The sequence below is a fragment of the Malurus melanocephalus genome, unplaced genomic scaffold (assembly GCF_030028575.1).
Source record: "Malurus melanocephalus ecotype Western Australia unplaced genomic scaffold, MMel_1.1 scaffold_17, whole genome shotgun sequence".
Lineage (NCBI taxonomy): Eukaryota > Metazoa > Chordata > Aves > Passeriformes > Maluridae > Malurus > Malurus melanocephalus.
In genome coordinates this window covers 2,006,968-2,027,028 of record NW_026623249.1, presented here as the reverse complement: position 1 = coordinate 2,027,028, position 20,061 = coordinate 2,006,968, and the positions used below count along the sequence as shown (strand labels likewise).

Sequence of the window (20,061 nt, the reverse complement as noted above, 5' to 3'; positions counted from 1 at the left end):
GGAGAAGAGGAAGAGAGGGTAACATGGAAAAGGTTTCAAGATTGCTGACCTTCAGCTAATTTAAGCACAGAAGCAATTGAGCAGCTCCAGGGTGTAAATTCAAATAATTTTGAACCAGAACTAGAGTGATCATTAACAGAGGGAGAATGAAAAAATACTTTTGCCTCCTATATGGAGGAGGCTCTGGCCAAAATTACTGCCCAGCCCTTGGACCAGTCTCCAAGGGCAGTAATGTGCATCAAAGCTGCTCAGACTAACACTGACCCAAGCTGAAGCATCATACAGTGCAACACAGCTCTGGGCTGTCAGACTGCTGTCCTAATTCTGGCTTGGAGTCAAACCACAGCAAAYTGGAGACCTCTGCCCTGCACTGGTGCATGAGGACTGCAGGACCCTGTCTGTACTGGCTGCAGCTCCAGCACAGAACTGGGGTAAGGACTGTGGCTCTGTGATATGAACACAGCAGTTGGGTGGCAGCCTATAGTCCCTTATCTCCCCCTCCAAGAAATCTGCCCTGCCTTCATATTTTTACCTTTTTCTACCAAGGGTTCACCCTTTCCTTTTTCTCCTCTCACATCCCCTCAGCCTCTTGCTCCTTTTTAGGTCTACCTCTTTTTCCCAATATCTTCTTCTCCAACCTCTCCCATGACAATGCTGCTCATGAGTCCAGGAGGGTCTATATTCAAGGCACACTTTCTTCCATCAATACCAGTCTCCACTTGAGAGGCTGGAACCTCAAGTCTTGTTCACCCCAGGCCATGGGGTGAAAAGTTAATTGCTTAACCTAAAGAGGTATATTGTGAGTAAGGAAAGATGTCAAGGAACACTGCTTCTACACAGAGTCTTTTTCTCTGCAACGTACAGCAAAAAAATCATTGAAAATGCACCAGGCCAGGGCTACATACAGATCTGATTGCACATTATCACCAGATATAGTTCTGAGATTCAATTAATATACACCTGTTAAAGTCCCCTAAAATCAAACAAATTAACACAGAAGTGAGTTTAAATAATCAGAGGTGTCTGGTCAAAGGTTGGACTTGATGATGTCGGAGGTCTTTCCCAACGGTTAATATTTTATGRTTTTATGACTTGTTCCTCCTACTTCTATGATAACTGTATATAAAACACATGTACAGAAACAGAGAGAAAAGCAAGCAAGATCTTACATGGGGCTGTGTGAAGGTGCAAGATTGTACAGCCCTGCTGGGTACCCAATGAAATCATGAGGACCATTGCACAGACAGATCAGGAGCAGGAAAAACTTGACAGCTGCTGGAGACTGGGCTGACCAAGAGGTGAACAGAGCAGAGGGTAAACCGGGAGTGTGTTGGTTCATCAGTCAGGCCTGCAATGCAATCCTGCAGAAGGCCACACACTGCAGTGCTCTGATGACCCAGCTTGGTACATGGCACATGATGCATCTCTAGCATTGTGGAGCTGCTCTTATGGAATTGTTGTGTTGTGGAGCAGCAGTGGGAGCAGGGATCACCATGTTGGCAGTGTCACCACTCTGATAGGCTGGGAACACATATCAGGGATTACATGGCATGAGGCACCTGAGAAGAAAGCAGGAAGAGCTAGTCAGCATGCCCATGTAGGATTGGTGCAACTCTCTTTTCTGCAGGAAGTGAAGAGAGGAACACAGGTAATGCTCTGACATTTTGCCATTAAGCCAACAATGAATTGGGCAAATAAAATTCCCTACACCAGATCTGGGGGTGTACACAGTTCACTTGTAGATAAGAGTCCAGCTCAACTGCCAGCTGAGCCAGGCATGTTGGAGCAGGAAGAGAAAGGCATGCAGGCAAGCTAATATTTCTCCAGCCCCTTGTGCTGCATCAGGTTTGTGAGCAATGTACCTCATGCAAAGCAGTGTGTAAAGTCAGTGTGTGTGTGCATCAGTCAATACCTTTGCTGGAAGGTTGCTGGGAGAAGGAGACAATGGTCATGTAGCACCCACTTGCAAGCTGGGACCAGGAGAGATGGACAGAACAGGAGAGATGAAACATCTGTGCAGATAATAGCAATTACCATGGCTCATGCAGTGCTCAGGCCAGTGAYGCTGGTAGAAGAAGGGCTGCTTTAGAATTTGGAAAAGTTTGCAAGGGAACAAAAGTTTGCTGGGAAATGAAGCGTGAAATAGTACAACCTGACTGCTAGGGAGCAGTAGGGAAAGAAGAGGAAGGCAGGTGACAAAGAAGACAAGTGAAGAACGGGGGACCATGGGATTACTTTTGACTAGACCAGACTTCTCACAGAACCCAAATCTCCTTCAGGACAAAARTATTGTAGATAGTAAAATACACCAATAAACCAACAGAGTTTACATGCTGGCCCAGGATTCTCAAATTTATACAGAGCTGTAAAAACTCTAGTCTCAAGTTAGCCACAGGTCAAAGTGACCTTCCTCCTATGTCAGGGCTGCTGTTTAAGCTACTTTTTGGCTACCATGAGCCCTATTCCATCAAAGCTATGCTATTCCCATTTCCCTGTGGCAAATTTTCCACAGGAAACTCATGAACATAAGTCATTATATCCACTTCTCCACAGCTTACAGTTTCTATAGGAAACCCACCCACTAAGTCTTTATGTCCCTGCAGAACATTTATAGTCCTGGTGTAAGTCCCCTCAGCTGTTCCATATGTCCAATAGCATCTGTTATTGCTCAAAATAGGTTTTTGCAGACTCCAGGCTTGAAAACATTGTCTTGGTCTTCACAACGTTCTCAGTGCTTTGCCTGTTCATGAGAACAGATCTCAACTTAAAGCAGGGACAACATCAGAAGATACTCTTGGATAGATTTTTGATACATGATATAAGAGGACATACCCCAGAAAAACAAAGTATCTTGCTGTGGGAAAGAAGTTCTCCGTTTCTCAGTGGAGAAATCAAGGCAAAGATAAGTATCTGGTAAAATATTTGCCAAAAGCTGGGAAGAATCACTGAGATTTTGTAGCGGAAAATTCAGCCTGGAGAAGGGGAGTTGAGTACTGCCAAGCTTGGCATAAATACCAGAGAGGGGGAAGGGCCCCAGGGGCAAAATGTAGAGCAAGGGGAGAGGAAAATTTTGCACTTAGTTTGCAATCTGCAGGTGGGTGGCTGGGCTGTACCTCCCTGCAACACACAGGACAGAGAAAAGCAGCTCAGTCTCAACAGGAAGCAGAGAGATTCCCATTGACCCCAAGGACTGCTGGATCAGAGGCAAAAGAAGGAATCACAGTGCTTAAGTTGCATGGCCAAACATCYGAGAAGGAAAAGCAAAAGCCAGCTCCCTGCATCTATTGCAAATAAGTCTGAAACAGTATGTCAACTTTCTTTAAAAACAAAAATTTCCTGGGGAAACAGAACAGGCAAAGGACCCATCCAGCCACATAATCATAAAATCAGCCTCACCATGCACCAAAGGGTCACTTGTTTCAGACCCCTGTGCACTCTGTATACTCAGCACTTGCTGCAATGTCAGCCCCAAGTCCTCAAAGAGACGGATTGTCAGTCTGGGTACAAGCAGGGAAACTGCAGGCTGTCAGTCACTGGTGGTCCGGCTGAATGTGTGAGTGGGGAGGACAGAGGAAGAAAAAAACTATGGAGTGAAACTCCAGCTCTCCAGGAGGTGAGCAGAAATAGAGCTTGCATGCATGCAAGCTAAGGCCAAGAAGAAGCAGCCAAGAGRGGCCAAAGGAAATGCAAACAATAAACATTCAGCAACAGGAAAAAAKCCCGTCCTTGCAGCCAAACCTGTGACAACAAGTATCCATGGCATTCCCTAGAAAGGGAAACCCTATCATCCATAGATGTCTACAGGTATCTGTTGCTGCAAGCCCAAGAGCAGAACCTRTCTCTTTAACTTCTAAGTTACCATTAGGCCAGAAGAGATGCAGACTTTTTTTGTGGGAGGGTCCTGTGATTTTTTTTTGTTTAGTTTTGGACATTTTTTGTAGAGGAGAAAATCCTAGAGAGAACAAATTTTTGAACGTTATCAAGGATACCTGGTGTGCTTTCAACTTTTAGATATAAAAGAAAAAATGTCTTGGGGGAAAATAGGTGTCAGTGTGGGCTATTCCTCTGTAAGTCTCAGTTCTGCTAAGTTTTTAGGGGAAAGTTAAATGGTAAGTCTCATGGAAAGAAATGAAAACATTTTACACAAGTGAGCCAACATCCGGTGTTTCAAGAAGCAGAGCTGTGACAGACTAATGTGGACTTTTAGGCCAAAAAGCAAATTAATAGGGTCCAAAAGGAGGAAGATCATGCAGAGACCCAAGAGAGAGGCATGCCATTGTCTTTCCAGGGTGAAAGAGCTTCTTGAGGATAAGAGGTGTGGTTCTACTCATGGAGAGAAGGAAATACTTCTTTTGAATCTCACTGTGGACAAAGTGATTCCATAAAAACAGAATTCCTGAAAAGGATTCACCCAAGCATCACTCATGTAAAATCCATTCAGCAGAAAAACCTTGAAACATGTTTATTTACATTCTTTAAATCCCAGAATCTTTTCTTTTTCTCAAGGGGGATTTTGGACCATGGGGATACAAGGCTGGCTAAGTACACACTGCAATTAGAGACCAAATACAAGAAGAAATACAAATCAAGTCTCTAGCCTAAGGGCCAGCCTGGAAGCCATATTTGCCCCTTTAACAGTCACATCTGTCCACAAAATTTTGGATTCAAAATGGCCATAAAGTGCATGGGTGGAACAAAGGCAGAGAGTAGGATTATGAGGCACAATTATATAAATATGACCATCCTGTCAATGAACATGATTGAGCATTTCGAATGGGGAATTTGGCTTAACTCAATTAATTCCCCATGCTGGCAGCAGCACTCTCTGCCATCCATCCAATATGRTGAAATGGTCACAAGAATCACAGAATGCCTGAGGGTGGAAGTGACCTTGGAAGGACATCTGTTCCACCCAAGCTGCTCAAGCACGATCACCTAGAACTGGCTGCCCAGATCTGCTGTCATCTTTACCCTCCTAAGCAGCAGCAGCAGGGTAAGGAGAAAGTGCCAAAGCACCACTTGCGCGTAATTGTTATCCAATGCCTTCACCTCAAGACACTTAACCAGGAATGCTAAATCCATCATTTCCAAATCCTGTTTCAAGGCAAACTACCTGTACAGCTGGGAGACAAGCAGCTTATTACACTCTTTTCCCCTTTCCCTCAGAAACAATATTTTCGGGCTGTGCTCTCATGTACCATTCCACCCAGGCCCCGTCGTACACTGCAACGTCTGGCTTGCCACAGAGGTAGGCTCCGAGAGCCACGTGGCAGGCAGTAACCCCAGAGCCACACGTGGCYACCACTGGCTTTAGGAGGTCCACCTTCTTCTCCTGGAACAGAGCACGGATCTGCTCAGGGGTCTTCTCTAAGCCAGACTCTGTGAGGAAATCAGTGAAGGGGATGCTGATCGATCCCGGGACATGACCAGGCTCAATTCCTGAAGGAAAAACAATACAGATAGGAATTAACCTCTACTATCTGGGACAAGTCTATCGCAAAACCTGTTCTGTTTCACTGGGACAAATATTCATTGCTTAGTGTATTTTGTTAAAACAAATACATTTATTTTTGTCACACTTTGCTTTACTAGATCACTGATTACTCAGGAAGTGTGGCTCTATGTGAAACCTTTATACTACCACATGGACACAATCCTGTTAAGTACCATTCCTTCTAGCTCCCTCCACATGTTACTCCATATCACAGCAGCCCACACAGATGAAGCACCTCCACAGCCTGTTCTGAGGGGAAGAGTAGCATCAGTACTTGAAGAGACCAACAAGTATCATCACGGTGTATTGAATACTAAGTTACTCACGCCAGCCCCTCCGGAGAAAAAAAAAGATACATGGCTTCCCCACTGCTGCATTTTGAAAGAGTGGCACTCGCTAGTCAAAAGGAYAGGAGGGTAGGTAAACACATTGTCTCAAGTACTAGCCCATAAAAGACAGTTTATTATAATTATCATTATTTCCCATCATTACGGGAGTCAAAGTGATGGGCACCTTAAGACCCTCTTTATAATGCCAATGTCTCAAAAGGCACATTACCATCTCGGGGCTCTGGCTCTATTCCCCGGAACCGTCCTGCAGCACGGGCATCCACTAGTTGGAAGCGATGGGAATCTAAGTTATCTAAGACATCTTCATATGTTTTCACCAGGGACTTGTCCAAGGAAGCATGAAACTCAGATGGAGTCACCTGGGCTTTCCCAGAGCTCAGCGCATTCCCCTCTCGCTGCCAGTTCTTCAGACCGCCATCCAGGAGGGAGACAGCTTCATGTCCAAAGACCCGGAACATCCACCATACCCGGGGTGCTGAGAAGAGACCTTGGTCGCTGCCATCATACACCACAACGTGGGAATCATTTCCCACCCCCAGCTTCCCCACATACTCAGCGAAGTCATTAGCTTTGGGCAGCATGTGATCGTAAGGYGAGGTTCGGTCGCTGCACTGATCAATGTCGAAGAAAACTGCACCAGGGATGTGGTGSTCCTCAAACTCCCGCTTCGGATCACGCTTCATCTTTGGCAAATACCAGGATGCATCCACGATTCTCAAGGCCAGGCCAGCTTGCTGGGACTTGATGGCTTCTGAAAGCCATTTTGCAGACACCAGAGCTCGGTAGAGGAGTTGTTGCGACATCGCTCCCAAGTCCTGGCTGAGATTAGCCGATCTCTGGATCCTGTCAGTGTCCACCTGACTGCAGAAGGTAGAAAGTCACAGATTAGAGACTAGCCTTTCAAAAAGCGACTGGACAAAGACCCCTTTTGGGACCCATGTCTGCACTGGTGCTGGGGCAATGAGGGGCTTGAAATGCTCCAGCCCTGAWAGCACTTTCCCAGAGCTCATAGCAAACACTGCCCCAAGCGAGATAGCCACGGCAGTCGTGCCCTGCACCCACCTGGCCGCTTGACCTCCAGGGACCCCAGCCAGCGCTGGCAGCAGCCAGAGGGGAGCGGGGCAGCCGTAGGGACCAGATGCCCCGGGGTGAGGCACGGCCCCACGGCTCTGCCCGCCCCGGAGCACACCGGCAGCCGGAGCCTTACCGGGCCCCGCCGCCTCCCGCTTGAGACCCCCACCCCGGCCCGGCGGGGCCGCGGTYCCCGCCGCTTCGCCCCGTACCTCAGCGCTGGGCCTCAATGCCCGCAAGCCACGGCCGCCGCCGGAGGGCGGGAGCGTTCCCAGCGGGCTGGTCCCGGCCGTGCGGCCGCCTCCGTGCCGCCCCCCGGGCCGCGCCTCCCGCCGCCATTTCGCGTGTGYCGGGCTGTGCCGAGTCCGGTGTGTGGGGAGCGCGTCCCGGCGGCGGCGCTCCCGCCGGTCTCCCGAGATGGCGCGGCAGAGCCTCAGCCGGGCGCTGGTCACGGGCGCCTGGCTGGCGGAGGCGGTGCGCGCCGGGCGGGTGGGCGCCGGCCTGCGGGTGCTGGACGCCTCCTGGTACCCTCCCAAGGAGCGAAACGCCCGGCAGGAGTTCAAGGAGAGACACATCCCCGGAGCGTTGTTCTTCGACATCGAGGARTGCCGGGACAAGTCCTCCCCCTACGACTTCATGCTCCCCAGCGAGTCCGACTTCGCCGACTACGTGGGCGGGCTGGGAATCAGCAATGACACCCACGTGGTGGTGTACGATGGGGACGAGGTGGGCACCTTCTACGCCCCCCGCGCCTGGTGGATGTTCCGGGCCTTTGGGCACAAGGAGGTCTCTGTGCTGAACGGTGGCTTCAAGAACTGGGTGAAGGAGGGGCACCCCGTCACGGCAGACATCACCCAGCCCACCCCGGCTGTCTTTAAGGCCAGGCTGAACAGGGCCCTGGTGAAGACTTTTGAAGAGATGGTACAGAACGTGTCGTCCCTAAACTTCCAGGTGGTGGATTCCCGTCCTGAGGGCCGGTTTCGGGGAACCGAGCTGGACCAAGGTAATGGAGGTGGGACTCGCACCTGCCCCAGAATAGGATGAATGTCAATCCTAGACTGGGAGTGTGAAAAACGAGATTCACTTTCTTGTTAAAATTTAGAGGGTTTTAATAAATGACAGTAGGGTACATAAAAGCAAAAGGATACGACGTCGGATGCTTGGCATTGACAGAAACCTCTTTAAATACATTCTGTGTTACATCAGCCTAATGCCTATTCATAGACATTTATGCATATTTAAACTTGTCTAGTAACTGTTTAACATGGATCCACTTGTCTAGTAACTGTTTAACATGGATCCGCCTTTTACAGTCTGGTTGTTTTATGCTTCTGSGGTCATGTTTGTGTGACCCCTATTCCATAATTTCAGCAGATGGTCCTGGCCGATAGAGAAGTATTTATAACAGGGGTTACAACACCCCTGACTTTCCATGCAGATAAACCCATCCAAAGGTTGGGGGTCTCACCAGCTGGACTCCTTTTGCTGCAAACGATGGATGATTTTCAAGCTTCTCTGACCAGAGACTTTTTCTAATACGCATTCATTCCCCCTTTTGGTCAGGGTCTGTGCTGATAGCCTTGGGAAAGGTGATCCTTTGTTCATGCATTCCTTTCTCCTTATCTTTTGGTCAGTATAATTGCAGCCAGGGCACCATTCATAATCTCAATGAGTCTCCTTGTAGCTTCTTGTATAGTTTTGCTATAATGTGCAAAAAAAAATCCTACATGGAAAAGTTTAAATCACAATCTATAATATTTCAATTATTGCAAGATAATCAAAAGTGTTCTATAACTTCATCTGAATTACAAAGAAAATAAGAACATTAATTATTTCACAATCGTGTTTACATAACTAAACTTCTACAAGTAAGACAACATTATATCATGATGCACAACACATAGCATTTACCTTTAATCTCTGTGAGAACCAACACTACAATACATGTTTATCACACACATAGCACTCATCTTAGTATTTGCAAAAGTCTACACTATAATATGTGTTTATAACAGGAGTTAAAGCTCCTGCCAACCATCAAACAGATTTTCCTAATGCCCAGGCATGCCTCAGCCTGACTTGTTGGTTTACCTTAAGGGATCCACAGCTGCGCATTCAGATCCCTATGCCATCCATCTGTGGGATGCCTTCTTCAGTGCACAGAATGCTTTTGTTTCAGTTGGCTATAAAGCTGCAGGAGGAAATAGCAGAAAAGGGCTACAGTCATTTGGTTCCAGGATCTCCCATTTCACACCCTGCAGAAGTTTATCAAAATGCAAACATGGGAAGTGAGAGCTCCCAGGGGTTTGTTCAGGGTCGTATCTAAAACCAGCAGACACACACAAACTATCAGTATTCATACAGGCACCTCTCACAATAATGAGTGCACTAGCAAAAGCCAAGGTTTTAGGTAATACAGTAACCCAGGGGACATTCTCCTTATCCATCTGATTCCCAGCAAATASCGAATTTGCTTGAGCTGATCTTTTTTCTTTTGCTTATGTAAGAAAAGCCTGACACCTTTACCGAATGTATGGGGTGTGAACCTCTCTCTTTTGGATGCCCCAAGTTACAGGAACAAAAACTGATTTTGTTACCTTAGTTAAACACTGGACAAGCAAGCAGTAGAATTTGGAGGAGTCCTGTGCAGTAGGGACAACAGGTACAGCAGTGTGATTGGAACGAAATTCATGTTGGTTAAAGGAGGCCCTTACTGTGTAATTTAAGCCTTGGTATATCCCAGAATAAACTCTCCTCTGAAAGGGTGTAGAGGRAACTTTCCTGACTGACAGTTCAGGAGGCACTCTGCCAAATCACTCTCCCAACACCAGACTTCAACTGCTAGGACCAAAGCCCCATCTCAGCAGACAGCTCCACTGAACTGATGGGTGCCCCAATTGAATCCTTCCACACCCCATACTCACATAGACCAGGTTTCCTTACCATCTCGAGCCTGGGTTTCCCTTAGCAGAGCCTCTGAAGTCTGGTTCCTTAAAGCAATTTATTCACAGCTCAATAATACAGAAACAGCTTGAGCTGGTGCCACCAAGGAGGGACCTGAACAAAGGAAACACTGAACTTTTATGCCCTGACAGTCTAAGTGTGACAAAGTCCTAGCTCTTCCAGCTGAGACCTCAGCTCCTGCTGTGTCTCTGTCTGGTCACCTGGCTGGGAATGAGAATGAAATGTACATTTTTCTTCTCTGTCTCCTCCAAGAGGATTCTGCAGCTGGGAGTGGGTTGGCTTTGCTTTGACCGTGTAATAATACTTAAGGCATAGCAATGGAGAGTGAGAGACTTTATCAAAATCTGTTTCAATGCACAAGAACCTACAAGCACTTTCAGGGAGATGGCCAAGAGATCATCTCTTGGTCAGAGACCCAGACTAAAATATTCCTTAGAATATGTTCACAGTAAGTTAGACAAGATCAGTAATTGTCCTTTCCAAGACATGCCATTTGAATGGAAGAGAGATAAACAAGGAGGCAACAGGGGGCATTTGGAAAAGAGCTATCTGCAGCCAGCACACTCCAAAGCCACAGGGAGTTAAATATGGGCAGAGCMAATCTTTTATCTTTTTGACATTAAGAAATTCCATCTGGAGCTTTCATCACAAAGGGAAGGCCAGAGAGGAGGGGCTGTGGTCTTAGATAAATAGCCAGCAATAAAAACAATATGTAAGCAGAGAATCTAACAGATGTGGAAAAGGGGATTTAGCAGGGAAGAAGATAGCATGCTATAGGTTATAAATTGTGAGGAAGGATTGCCAGACACCAAGCTGAGTGAGACTTGGCAAGAGGAATTAAAACAAATAACAAAAACCTCTGGATCAGAGTGAATAAAAAGAGAACAAGGAGAGAAAGAATAAATAAGGTTGCTGTGCAGTTAGCAGGGATTCCAGGTAGAAGATTATTTGTGTATGGTCTCAGAATTATACTAAGCCTTGAGTCTGTGCTGCCATGTTTTCTTCTCTCCTAAGCATAAATCTGCAGAGTAGGGAGAAGGGTAACCAAAAGATATCCCTATGCTCAGATCAGTGAAGCACATGGTCTCTATCCCAAGTGTGTGAAAATGAATAATCTCTATCCCAGCTGTGTCAGAAATCAGTCATGTGACATTGCAACTTCATGAGCCAAGAATTTGATACATTTAATCAGAGCATGGTTTTGTGGGGCAGAAACAATTGCAAAGCTCATATTTAGAATAGGGGGTACAGTGCAACCTAGGCAGCTGTTGGTCTTCTAACATGGATAGACTGTGAGGCTTTCAAAAAAACTCTTCAAGAAAAAGATATTTTAAATGAAGACAAAATTAAGTAGAATATGTTGGTAGACTTGCACTGCAGCCAAGGGCCTTATTTCCTTGCCAACAGAATTGGTTGGCCAAGAGAAATGGAAACATGCATGTCTGGAAGTTATGTCGATCTTTTCTTCCAGCCATTGGTAGTACCTACAAGGTAGRGGTGTGCCATTTGGACTTCTTTAATACATTGGACATAACATTAAAGGGGCATTTATTAACACAATATGAGGAGAGGGCAAACAGCACAAGTACTGTTAGATTTTTTGAAAATGTCTGAAAAAGAGGTGAGATAAGAATAGCATGTACTGAAAGAAGATGTGTGGGGCTGGAATTTGCCAGCATTGTCCCGTCATTATGCTTCTGTGGTTCGCTTCATATTTTTCTGAATCATTGAGACATTGAAAATAGAGAGTTGCTACCAAAATGTGCTGCTGGTACAGCCGTGGGAAGGTCTACATGGGGAGCGTTACGTGAGGTGCCACCTGCAGATGTAGGGGTGACAGAAAGTATAACACCACAGAGAGCAAACTTGAATGCTTAGTAGCCCAAAACTTTTAACTGCTTGTGTTTCTCTGGCAAGCTGATGACCCATGTTTGGAAGCAATAGAAGAGGATAAGACTTGGATGATTTAGTTGGGTACAAGAACCTCAGATGTGATTTAGCCTTGGCAACAGCAGTTATTAACCTCCTCTGTAGCAACTGTGATGCTAGGAAATGCCATTTCCTTATCCAGAAGCCTGGTGGACACCTACAGCTGTTTCTGGGGTGGCCAAGAGAGACAAAAGTGTATCTAATGGGCTCTTACTGGGTTTAGGCTAAGGATATGAGACTAAACTTGTTGAGAGTGCTGAGGACTTGTCATCACTCTGTTAGAGCAATAGTAGCAGGGGAGAAACACTATTTCAGCCACAGGGAAGTGTTAGCTCAAGGATAAATGGTGTACAGACTGACTGTGATGATCTTAACACTGGAAATTAATATTCCTCTTCACATCAGCCACGGGGTACTTCCGTGGGAAGTTTCATGACAAGAGGCCAAACTGTTTCTGAGATGGATGCTTTTTGGAAAGGTAGCCTATGTAGTAGCTGGGGGTCAGGATCTGTGATCCAAGTGTTCCTTCTGGAGTTTCTAAAGGTGACTGCATGAATCTGGCATGGACTGTCTTCTGTCTCATTTGTGGCAGGCRCAGATCTATCCTCTCCCCGTTCAGGTTCCAGCTGCATCTAGTCTTGCCTTCCAGTCCTATGTTTCTCTGCTCTTGACCTAGCAGAGGGAGATAATAAAGCTTTCTCAGCCACTCAAGAACACTTCTAAGGCAGTCCAAGGGATTGTGGTTGTGCAATTTCAGCCCTTTCTCTCAGCTGAACACCCACATATGTGAATAAATGCAGCTTCTACATTCCCCACCTTTCACCCACAGAGTGAAAAAAGCACTGGTCTCTGACTCCAACAGGCTTTTGAATCTCTGGAGCAAGGAAGTCTCCCTATAGATCAAAGTCAAAACTGCTCTAAAATGGGAGTGTTTTCTTCAGATCTGCTCAGCTCCTACCTGAAGAGTTGTTAAGGTGTGGTGAGTTGTCAGGCAGTCTCCTGCCTGACAGTAGGAGAGGGGTACAAACCTATTTTAGAGACGTGATAATGATCACGGTACCTCGGACATCTAGGCACTGAATTGATGGCCCAGCAAGCTTCTTTGAGAAAGAGTTCCCTTCTGGTTCGTCCTCCAGGACTTCCTGTTCTCAGTAGGCTTCCTAGTGCTCACAGACTTGTTTGTGTTGGGGTGATCACCAGTATCATGGCAGAGCCTTGCAGAAATCTTTAGCTGAATGATAGGGTCAGGATCATTTACTCTGTGGGTAAGTGGTAGCCTAACCCAACCTTATAAGAGGCTCCAGTAAACAGCTTTGCAGTCTGAGAACTATATATGAGTTTTTCTCAGTTTTTGCTTCATTTTTTATTTCCTCTCTGTCATCACTGTATTGAAGAGCGAGTTTTGCAGTTCTCTGTACTGAAGTGATGAACTGTTGTTTTCTGGAACTGGAAAAAATGTGGTGAAAGCATCAGTCCAAAACACTGCCTCTTTTTTTTTTTTTTCTCCTTTTTAAATGTTAGGCCCTGCAGAAGTCAGCAGTTTTTCTCCCAACTTCTTTCAGTAATGCTAAACACTTTTGAAGGATGCATGAGGTAACTACTAGACAACTGTGTCGTATTTCCAAGGCACTTGGATAGGATGAATCAAGAGACAAACAGGGCCCATCTGGAACAAACTTGTGAAGCTGACTCAGGGCAGCTTTGATTGTCTTTAGGCTCTGCCCAGCAGAGCAAAAATCCTCTTCAATATCCTGCCAAAACCTTTTTCCCTTGTATCTCACCATGTCATGATACTGCTCTGCATAGCAGTGAAACTGCAGTGTCATTATGACGTCTGATGTCAGTCTCTGACTAGGTATAGTTTAATTATTTGACTGTAACAAAGTCAAATGATTACACTGCCCCAATCTCTCCCAGCTTCCAAGACCAGTTACCCAAATGATTTGGCAAGAGGGAAGTTGCCAGTAAAACAGATTACTAATCATGTGATTTTTTTTCAGACTTGTCTCATTAGAAGTTCAAACCTAGTAAGGAATCATTCTCTGAAATGCATTTTCAGTGTAATACATAATATTTCTGGCTCCAATGAGGCTTGATTCAAAGCCTCTCAAAACCATTGGAAGAGCTTCCATTATTAAACCTTAAGAGTTGAAATTTGAAGAGTGTGAAGACAGCCTTGTCCATCATATTTTTGGATCTGCTTCTCTCTAAAAACCTTGTTTTGAGATGCAACTTTAAACTTGCCTGAAGTGGTCAGATTCACCAGTAGAAAAACAGAACCCATGCTGATTTCATCCATGGAGTAGATAAGAAGTGATATGAAATCTAAATCATGACTTCTCTGACCCCATTGTCCCATGATAGCTGCCTCAGCAGTAATGGGGGTGACTTTAAGGTCATTTTATGATTGCTATTATTTACTTTTCTGAAATAGGATTTTAAGGTGATGCAGAAATAAACTGTGAACAGATAACCATTTTCACAAATTTCACAAACAGGCCACGCTTTTTTCCTTCCAAAAACTGTGTCACTACACACTGCCAACATACTAGGGGAAGGTTGGAAATGCACTGCTTTATTTGTTACAAAGGTGCCCCTACTGCCATTGTTAGGGCCTTTTCTGTGATGATTCTTTGATTCCTGTCATGTCTAGTTCTTCTACAGATTTCTGTATCTCATTGCCTTCAGTAAGGAAATAGCTTGCTAAATATTCTGGAAGCAAAGCTGAGTAATATTTGTCCTTTTAGCCCAATACCACTTTGCATCTTSATCATCAAATGGAACAAATGAGTCTTTTGGTGGGAGTGAGGTTSTCTGCAGTGATGTCTCCAATGTCTTGTGGGTGTCTTTTCATCACCCACGTTAATATGTCCTTGCTTATGTTTCCTTTTCTGGTTCACTCTTGCAGGGTTGGAATCTGGCCACATCCCTGGCGCTGTGAACATACCCTTCCACTCATTCCTATCAGAAACAGGGCATGAGAAGAGTATTGAAGAGATCCAGGAAATATTCCGTGCAAAGAAAGTGGATCTCTTGAAGCCACTGACGGCCACGTGCCGCAAGGGTGTCACAGCGTGTCAGATTGCCTTGGCAGCCTTCCTGTGCGGCAAGCGCGATGTGGCCGTGTACGATGGCTCCTGGTCCGAGTGGTTCCACCGAGCCCCACCACACTACAAGGTCTCTGAGTCGAAGCGCAGCAAGGCCTAGAGGGAATGCTTTGTCTGGGCCAACAGGGTCTGGTAGCTGTCTCTAACCCAGGGTAAAGAAAAAGGGAGGAGGTGGAAGTAAAGAAWACATCAGTTGATTTGTATTTTGCCAAGTTTTCGAAGAATGATCATTAGGTTTTTATTGAACTTTTGATTTTTGACAATTAATAAAATCTTAGATGATGCACCTGTATTTCTAATTCTTGTTACCTGCGACCTGCTTGTGTTGGGTGGGAAAAGCAACTCTGCAACATGAAAGAGAGTTACTCTCTGTGCCTGAAGACTTGCAGAAAGTCCAGTGGCCTGAAATGAGAAATCAGGAACAGAATGAAAGAAAGGTCCAGTGCTAAAATACAGCACTGGGTACTGGACTTGGGAGGGCCAAGCTGTGGTTCTGCCATTGACCCTGTGTAAGTCTTCTTATCAGGCCACCATCTTTCCATTCTAATGTGGAAAATGGGGGTTCGTCCATATGGCAATTGGACCCAACCCACAGGGAGCTGTGTTGCCTCCCTGGGGTCCGGGTAAGGGGCATCAAAAAGAAATATATGCTTTCAACTTGTACAGCCCACTGATTATTACCTTCTACTGGTGTTCCAGGTAAGCAGCAACAACGTCCCAACAAGAAATGCTGTGTGTGTGATGATAACTTTAGGGCACAGGTATTTCATGAGACATAAGCCTTTTACTCTGCCCCATATTTGTTTTTTTCAGTCAGCAAGGATACCCCTTCTCTACACCTTGTTGAATTCTGTTTCCCATGGAGCTCCAGCCCACAGGTCATAGAGGCAGGGACCTTGTTCCCTAGCAACCATCTCTGCTCTTCAGCCTTCATCCCATCTCCATACCTGGACTTCAGCAGGACGTGTCTGCTCGTATGACTCACCAGTCTCCATACCAGGGATCATGGACCAGGTGAGAGAGGTAGTTATGGAAGAGGCTTTGCTTCCTGGTAAATTATGGATCTTTGGATTTCTTTTAATCAAAAAAAAGAGAGAGAGAGAGCAATGTCATTTTTCACGTACACGGGGCTCCTCAGATGTGGAAACTCACWGGAACCTCCTCATACTTTGGAGACCCAGTCAAATCTGGAAGATCTGTGAGACCACTCTTGGCCATGTCTGGTGGCTGGTGGGAATGGCCAGTTCCCACACCTGTCTGAGGAGGTTTTAGGTCTGGCAAAAACAGCTCCCTCTTTCCTCCAAGGCTGCATGACAGGAAAGTCAGCATGTTAGGCTATGCTAAACATTTCATTCAGAAAGAAAGATCAAGTTTAGTCCTTTTTAGCTCTTTGATCAAGTGGTATCTTTTCTGATTGGTTGCCCATTGTCTCTCAAAGAATTGGCTTACCAAGGGCATAAGTAGGCATACTTCTGTTGTTTCTGTTATCCAGGAGGATGGTAAAATGGCTTTAAAGTCCTTCTTGGCCTCAAGATGTAGGATTCTCTGAGCAGTGCTTTGACTTTGGACCTTCAAGGTCAGAAGTAAAATGAATAATAACAATCACATACAATTGCAAAGTTTATATAATAGTCACAACAACATCATATACAGTTACGAGCTAGAAAGTAGGAACAGTTACAGGCTTTGGTGTCATTTTGTCATTCTCACTGGATATAGTAATAATAACAAACAGACATGTTTTTGTTTTAAGTAGGAGGTGGGAGTTAGCACACCAGTTTATTGAGCAGCAGATTCCTGCACTTTGATCATGTGTAACTATATGGCTCTTCTTTAAAAAGAGCCATAAAAAGAAAGAAAAATAGAAGGACAGAGAAAAGCAGATCATTCTCTGTGAGTCAGGACTGGCTTCCTCTCTTCATCTCTTGTGGCCCTGTTCCTTTTTCTGGGAGAGGTTCCGCAGAGCATACAGCACTGACGCCTCGAGTCTGACTGATACAATAGATTTAGCTTCAGGATCCCAATACTGTGTAAGATATAGTGCTGCAAAGACCTGCCACAGTGGAAAACCCAAGCTCCTGGTTTAAGGCAGCCCTGGTGGAGCACTAGCTTTCCTACCCCATGGGCTGGCGCCTTCAATTCCCACAACTGCCTCAAGAGCAGAAGGTGTGTCATGTCCTGAGCTATTCTAACAAATCCAAACATACATCCCTGCCTGATCCAAATCCAGTTTGTCCTGCTGCTAGTGCCAGCAGGCGCACAATTACCATATTTACAACCATGGGCCATGRCTTCAGTTTTAACCAGTCACAGCCTTCACATGGGCTAAACCTGTCAAGTCCCACTGGGATGAGGAACACACACRATAAGCAGGACATGACAGAGGGTTACACAGACATTCTCTCTGCAGCAAAGACACTTCTTGTCCTAGTTGTCCTGTGCAAATACAATGCCTACAGAAGCCACAGAGGGAGACTCAAGGACAGACCCAGGTCCCAGGGATTAGTCACAGCTCAAAGAGCTAGACAGGGGTGGAAATGCCAGGAGTTTGCTGCACTTTGGGAATGTGGACTGATAGAGTTTTCCTGTTGTTCGTGTTTTCAGAAAAGTCAAGCTCAAGGCAATGCAGCATTAGAAATAGAACAGAAAGGACTCAGTGACTGTGCTGAACTGGCAAAAAACTCCATGACTTGGGCATCCCTTTCAGATTACCAGCAGCTGAGTTTCAACTTGAACGCAAATCTTTACCAAGGTGAGGGGACACACCACCTATCCCTGACCTTCAAAGCTGTTCTTCTATGCTTTGCCAGTGCTCAGGGCAGCCACATTGCTGTGGGTGGAGATCTGAACATMGGTAATACTTACTTTCCCCTCTTGTTCCTTCTCTCCAAAGTCTCTGCTTTTCCAGTCTGTGGTACATGAGGAACTGGAATCTAGACCCTCCCATTTTATGTATTGTATCCCTTTCTTTCACTCTTTTTTTTTTCCCAAGGTGTGAAAAAGTGAATGTGAATCATAACCCCTGTCCTCCTGTTCAGATCTGTCCAAATGGACACCATTTGCAAGTCAATGTTTCCTGTCACCTCCAGTTGCTAGTTACCTCCAGTTACAATGCCAACATTATTTACCTTCCAGACTTTTAGACAGGTGGGGCTCTGAAATATTTTTCCCAAACCTCTGTTTTCAAGATTCCCCAGGATCCTGCCATCTAAACAAATATTGGAAACKGAGCATTCATCCAAGAACCTGAAATAATTGTCCCTGTTTCTACATTCTCATGTACCAGCATAAGGCAAATTCCTTTTCCTTATACAGTATGTKCCATGACAAGATCTTACTGGGTATTGAAGATCATTATTGTCAAGACAAAGGTATGATTAAAAGAAGGTGATGAGGAAAGGAATAGAGATAAAATAAAGCCCCCTCGTGGCTAGAAGTCAAGAGGGGATATAAAGAGAAGTCACAGTTGGGAGCTCCTTGTTAAGTATYGTGGCACAAAAAGAGATCTACAAGGCCTGGAGTGGTAAGATGGTGAGGGTTTTGTGGAGCTGTGCTGCTAGTGCCTGCTAGGAAGCTACTCACATGGATGAGGACACTCAACAGGAGGTAAGTAGGCACTTGACAAGAGAAAGGGCACTAGGATACAAATAAATATGATACCTTACAATACCCTCTGGGTGTATCTCATACTTGAGGATGACAAGCAGATAAACTGGCAGCGTCCTGGGTGATGCTGAASCTATTGTTCAGTACCCAGCCTCAAACCTGATCAAAGGTACTGCAGTCAGCACATGCCTTTTCTTGAGCYCTTGCAACTGCTGGTGTTGCTCCCCTGCTCCATTCCAGGACTGCAGTAGGGTGATTTCTAGAATTCCTTATTTGCTATTCCTTGCAGGTTTGCCACTGAAGTGCCAAAGCTTGACACAAGATTCCTACACCCTTGATGTAATTCAGAAGTCGACCATAGATCCCAGGCATTGGCATGGAAGGAGGATTAGTGAGCTAGGTACGACTTCTACCAGGAATTCTTGCTGAATTCCTGAAATGGGTGCTTCTTCTACCAAGGACCAAGGGTGGATTTGGGCAAAGACACAAGGGAAATAGAAACTGGCATTTTAACAAGAGAGAAKCTCTACAGCCAGAATAATCTTTGGGGTATAATAGCATTAGGAGGGAGGCTGTAACTGAGCAATGATTTGCCTTCTTTACAGGGAGATGGTATGAGAAATATTTCCTAGACCTTAACACGCTGAGAGCAATGAAGGAGAAATATGGGAGGGAATAAAAAAGACAACCCCTAGAAGATGGAGGTTGAAGATTGGAAAGCATTCAGCAACAAGTCTTTTTCCTCCGCCACCCAATAAACCTGCCTRTGAAACCTGAACTCATTGCTTGCTAGCTGGCAACAACAGATTGGTTCCTGGTGCTTTCTCCCCTCTCTTTTAAAGCATCTCTAGGGAGAGCAGTGCAAGATAAGTCTGAATATGAATGCAAAAAAAGAATGAAATCACTTTGTTGGTCACTAGTACAGTGGGAATTATTAGTGTGTGAGCCACATACCCTTGCAGAAGGATGTGGTGGTGAGACAACCCCACACAGAAATTCATCTGCTCAGCACRTAAGTTGGAGCAGGATCTGTGAGTGGTATAAGAGGGCATGGTGGAAGAGGGCGTGTGTGTGTGTGTGTGAGCAAAATCATGTTTTCCAGAAAATTCATAATACTTTGACTGCTGCCCCAGCACTCCAGAGAGTACAGAAGATGCACTGGCAACCAACTAAGGTTATCCCAGCAGCAGAAATGTGCTTAAGCAAATGGAAATTCACCTGAGAAGAAGAGGCATCAGGCTGTTCACAAAAGCTCACACTATTTGCAGGCCAAGCCAATGGGAAAAAAAAAAAAAAAAAAAATTTGCAGGCCAAGCCAATGGGAAAAAAAAAAAAAAACCCAAGCAACAGCTTATTCAACTTAAAGAAGACTTAAAGGAGCTTATTCAACTTAAAGCTGCAAGAAGCCTCAGGACTTCTCCACTGCACAAACCACCCCCCAATGTGCATGTACCCTTACTGAAGCTCCCACAAGGCCTACTTGCCCCTGACAGCCCTGTCTAACTCAGAGGTAAGTGACTCTCAGAGAAAAGCATGCGCA

The 20,061-nt window shown here is 45.4% G+C and overlaps 3 protein-coding genes across 4 annotated transcripts; 2 read left to right on the top strand and 1 right to left on the bottom strand.

Annotated features, from left to right (window-relative positions):
* Positions 1 to 4,414: 4,414 nt before the first annotated feature.
* Positions 4,415 to 7,210, bottom strand: MPST (mercaptopyruvate sulfurtransferase). Of its 2 annotated transcripts, none has more exons than XM_057387609.1 (3): positions 7,128 to 7,210; positions 6,053 to 6,705; positions 4,415 to 5,439 (listed from the first exon to the last, which is right to left on the bottom strand). In XM_057387609.1, exons 2-3 carry the CDS (start codon positions 6,645 to 6,647, stop codon positions 5,141 to 5,143), a joined length of 894 nt encoding a protein of 297 aa, XP_057243592.1. In that variant the 5' UTR covers positions 6,648 to 6,705; positions 7,128 to 7,210; the 3' UTR covers positions 4,415 to 5,140. The 2 variants fall into 2 exon arrangements, with proteins under 2 accessions (XP_057243592.1, XP_057243599.1); XM_057387616.1 differs by lacking the exon at positions 7,128 to 7,210 and adding an exon at positions 6,907 to 7,041.
* Positions 7,211 to 7,243: 33 nt separating this feature from the next.
* TST (thiosulfate sulfurtransferase) lies at positions 7,244 to 15,207 on the top strand. Its single transcript, XM_057387626.1, has 2 exons — positions 7,244 to 7,918; positions 14,717 to 15,207. Exons 1-2 carry the CDS (start codon positions 7,333 to 7,335, stop codon positions 15,013 to 15,015), a joined length of 885 nt encoding a protein of 294 aa, XP_057243609.1. The 5' UTR covers positions 7,244 to 7,332; the 3' UTR covers positions 15,016 to 15,207.
* Positions 15,208 to 15,273: 66 nt separating this feature from the next.
* On the top strand, positions 15,274 to 19,806 carry CIMIP4 (ciliary microtubule inner protein 4). Its single transcript, XM_057387639.1, has 4 exons — positions 15,274 to 15,929; positions 17,520 to 17,667; positions 18,811 to 18,921; positions 19,127 to 19,806. Exons 1-4 carry the CDS (start codon positions 15,921 to 15,923, stop codon positions 19,198 to 19,200), a joined length of 342 nt encoding a protein of 113 aa, XP_057243622.1. The 5' UTR covers positions 15,274 to 15,920; the 3' UTR covers positions 19,201 to 19,806.
* Positions 19,807 to 20,061: the final 255 nt, after the last annotated feature.

What these genes read in the sequence shown, in the direction of transcription:
- CIMIP4 (XM_057387639.1), top strand. An exon ending in GAACGCAAATCTTTACCAAG is followed by an intron (nt 17,668 to 18,810) that starts GTGAGGGGACAC and finishes TATTCCTTGCAG; the next exon opens with GTTTGCCACTGAAGTGCCAA. An exon ending in AAGGAGGATTAGTGAGCTAG is followed by an intron (nt 18,922 to 19,126) that starts GTACGACTTCTA and finishes CCTTCTTTACAG; the next exon opens with GGAGATGGTATGAGAAATAT.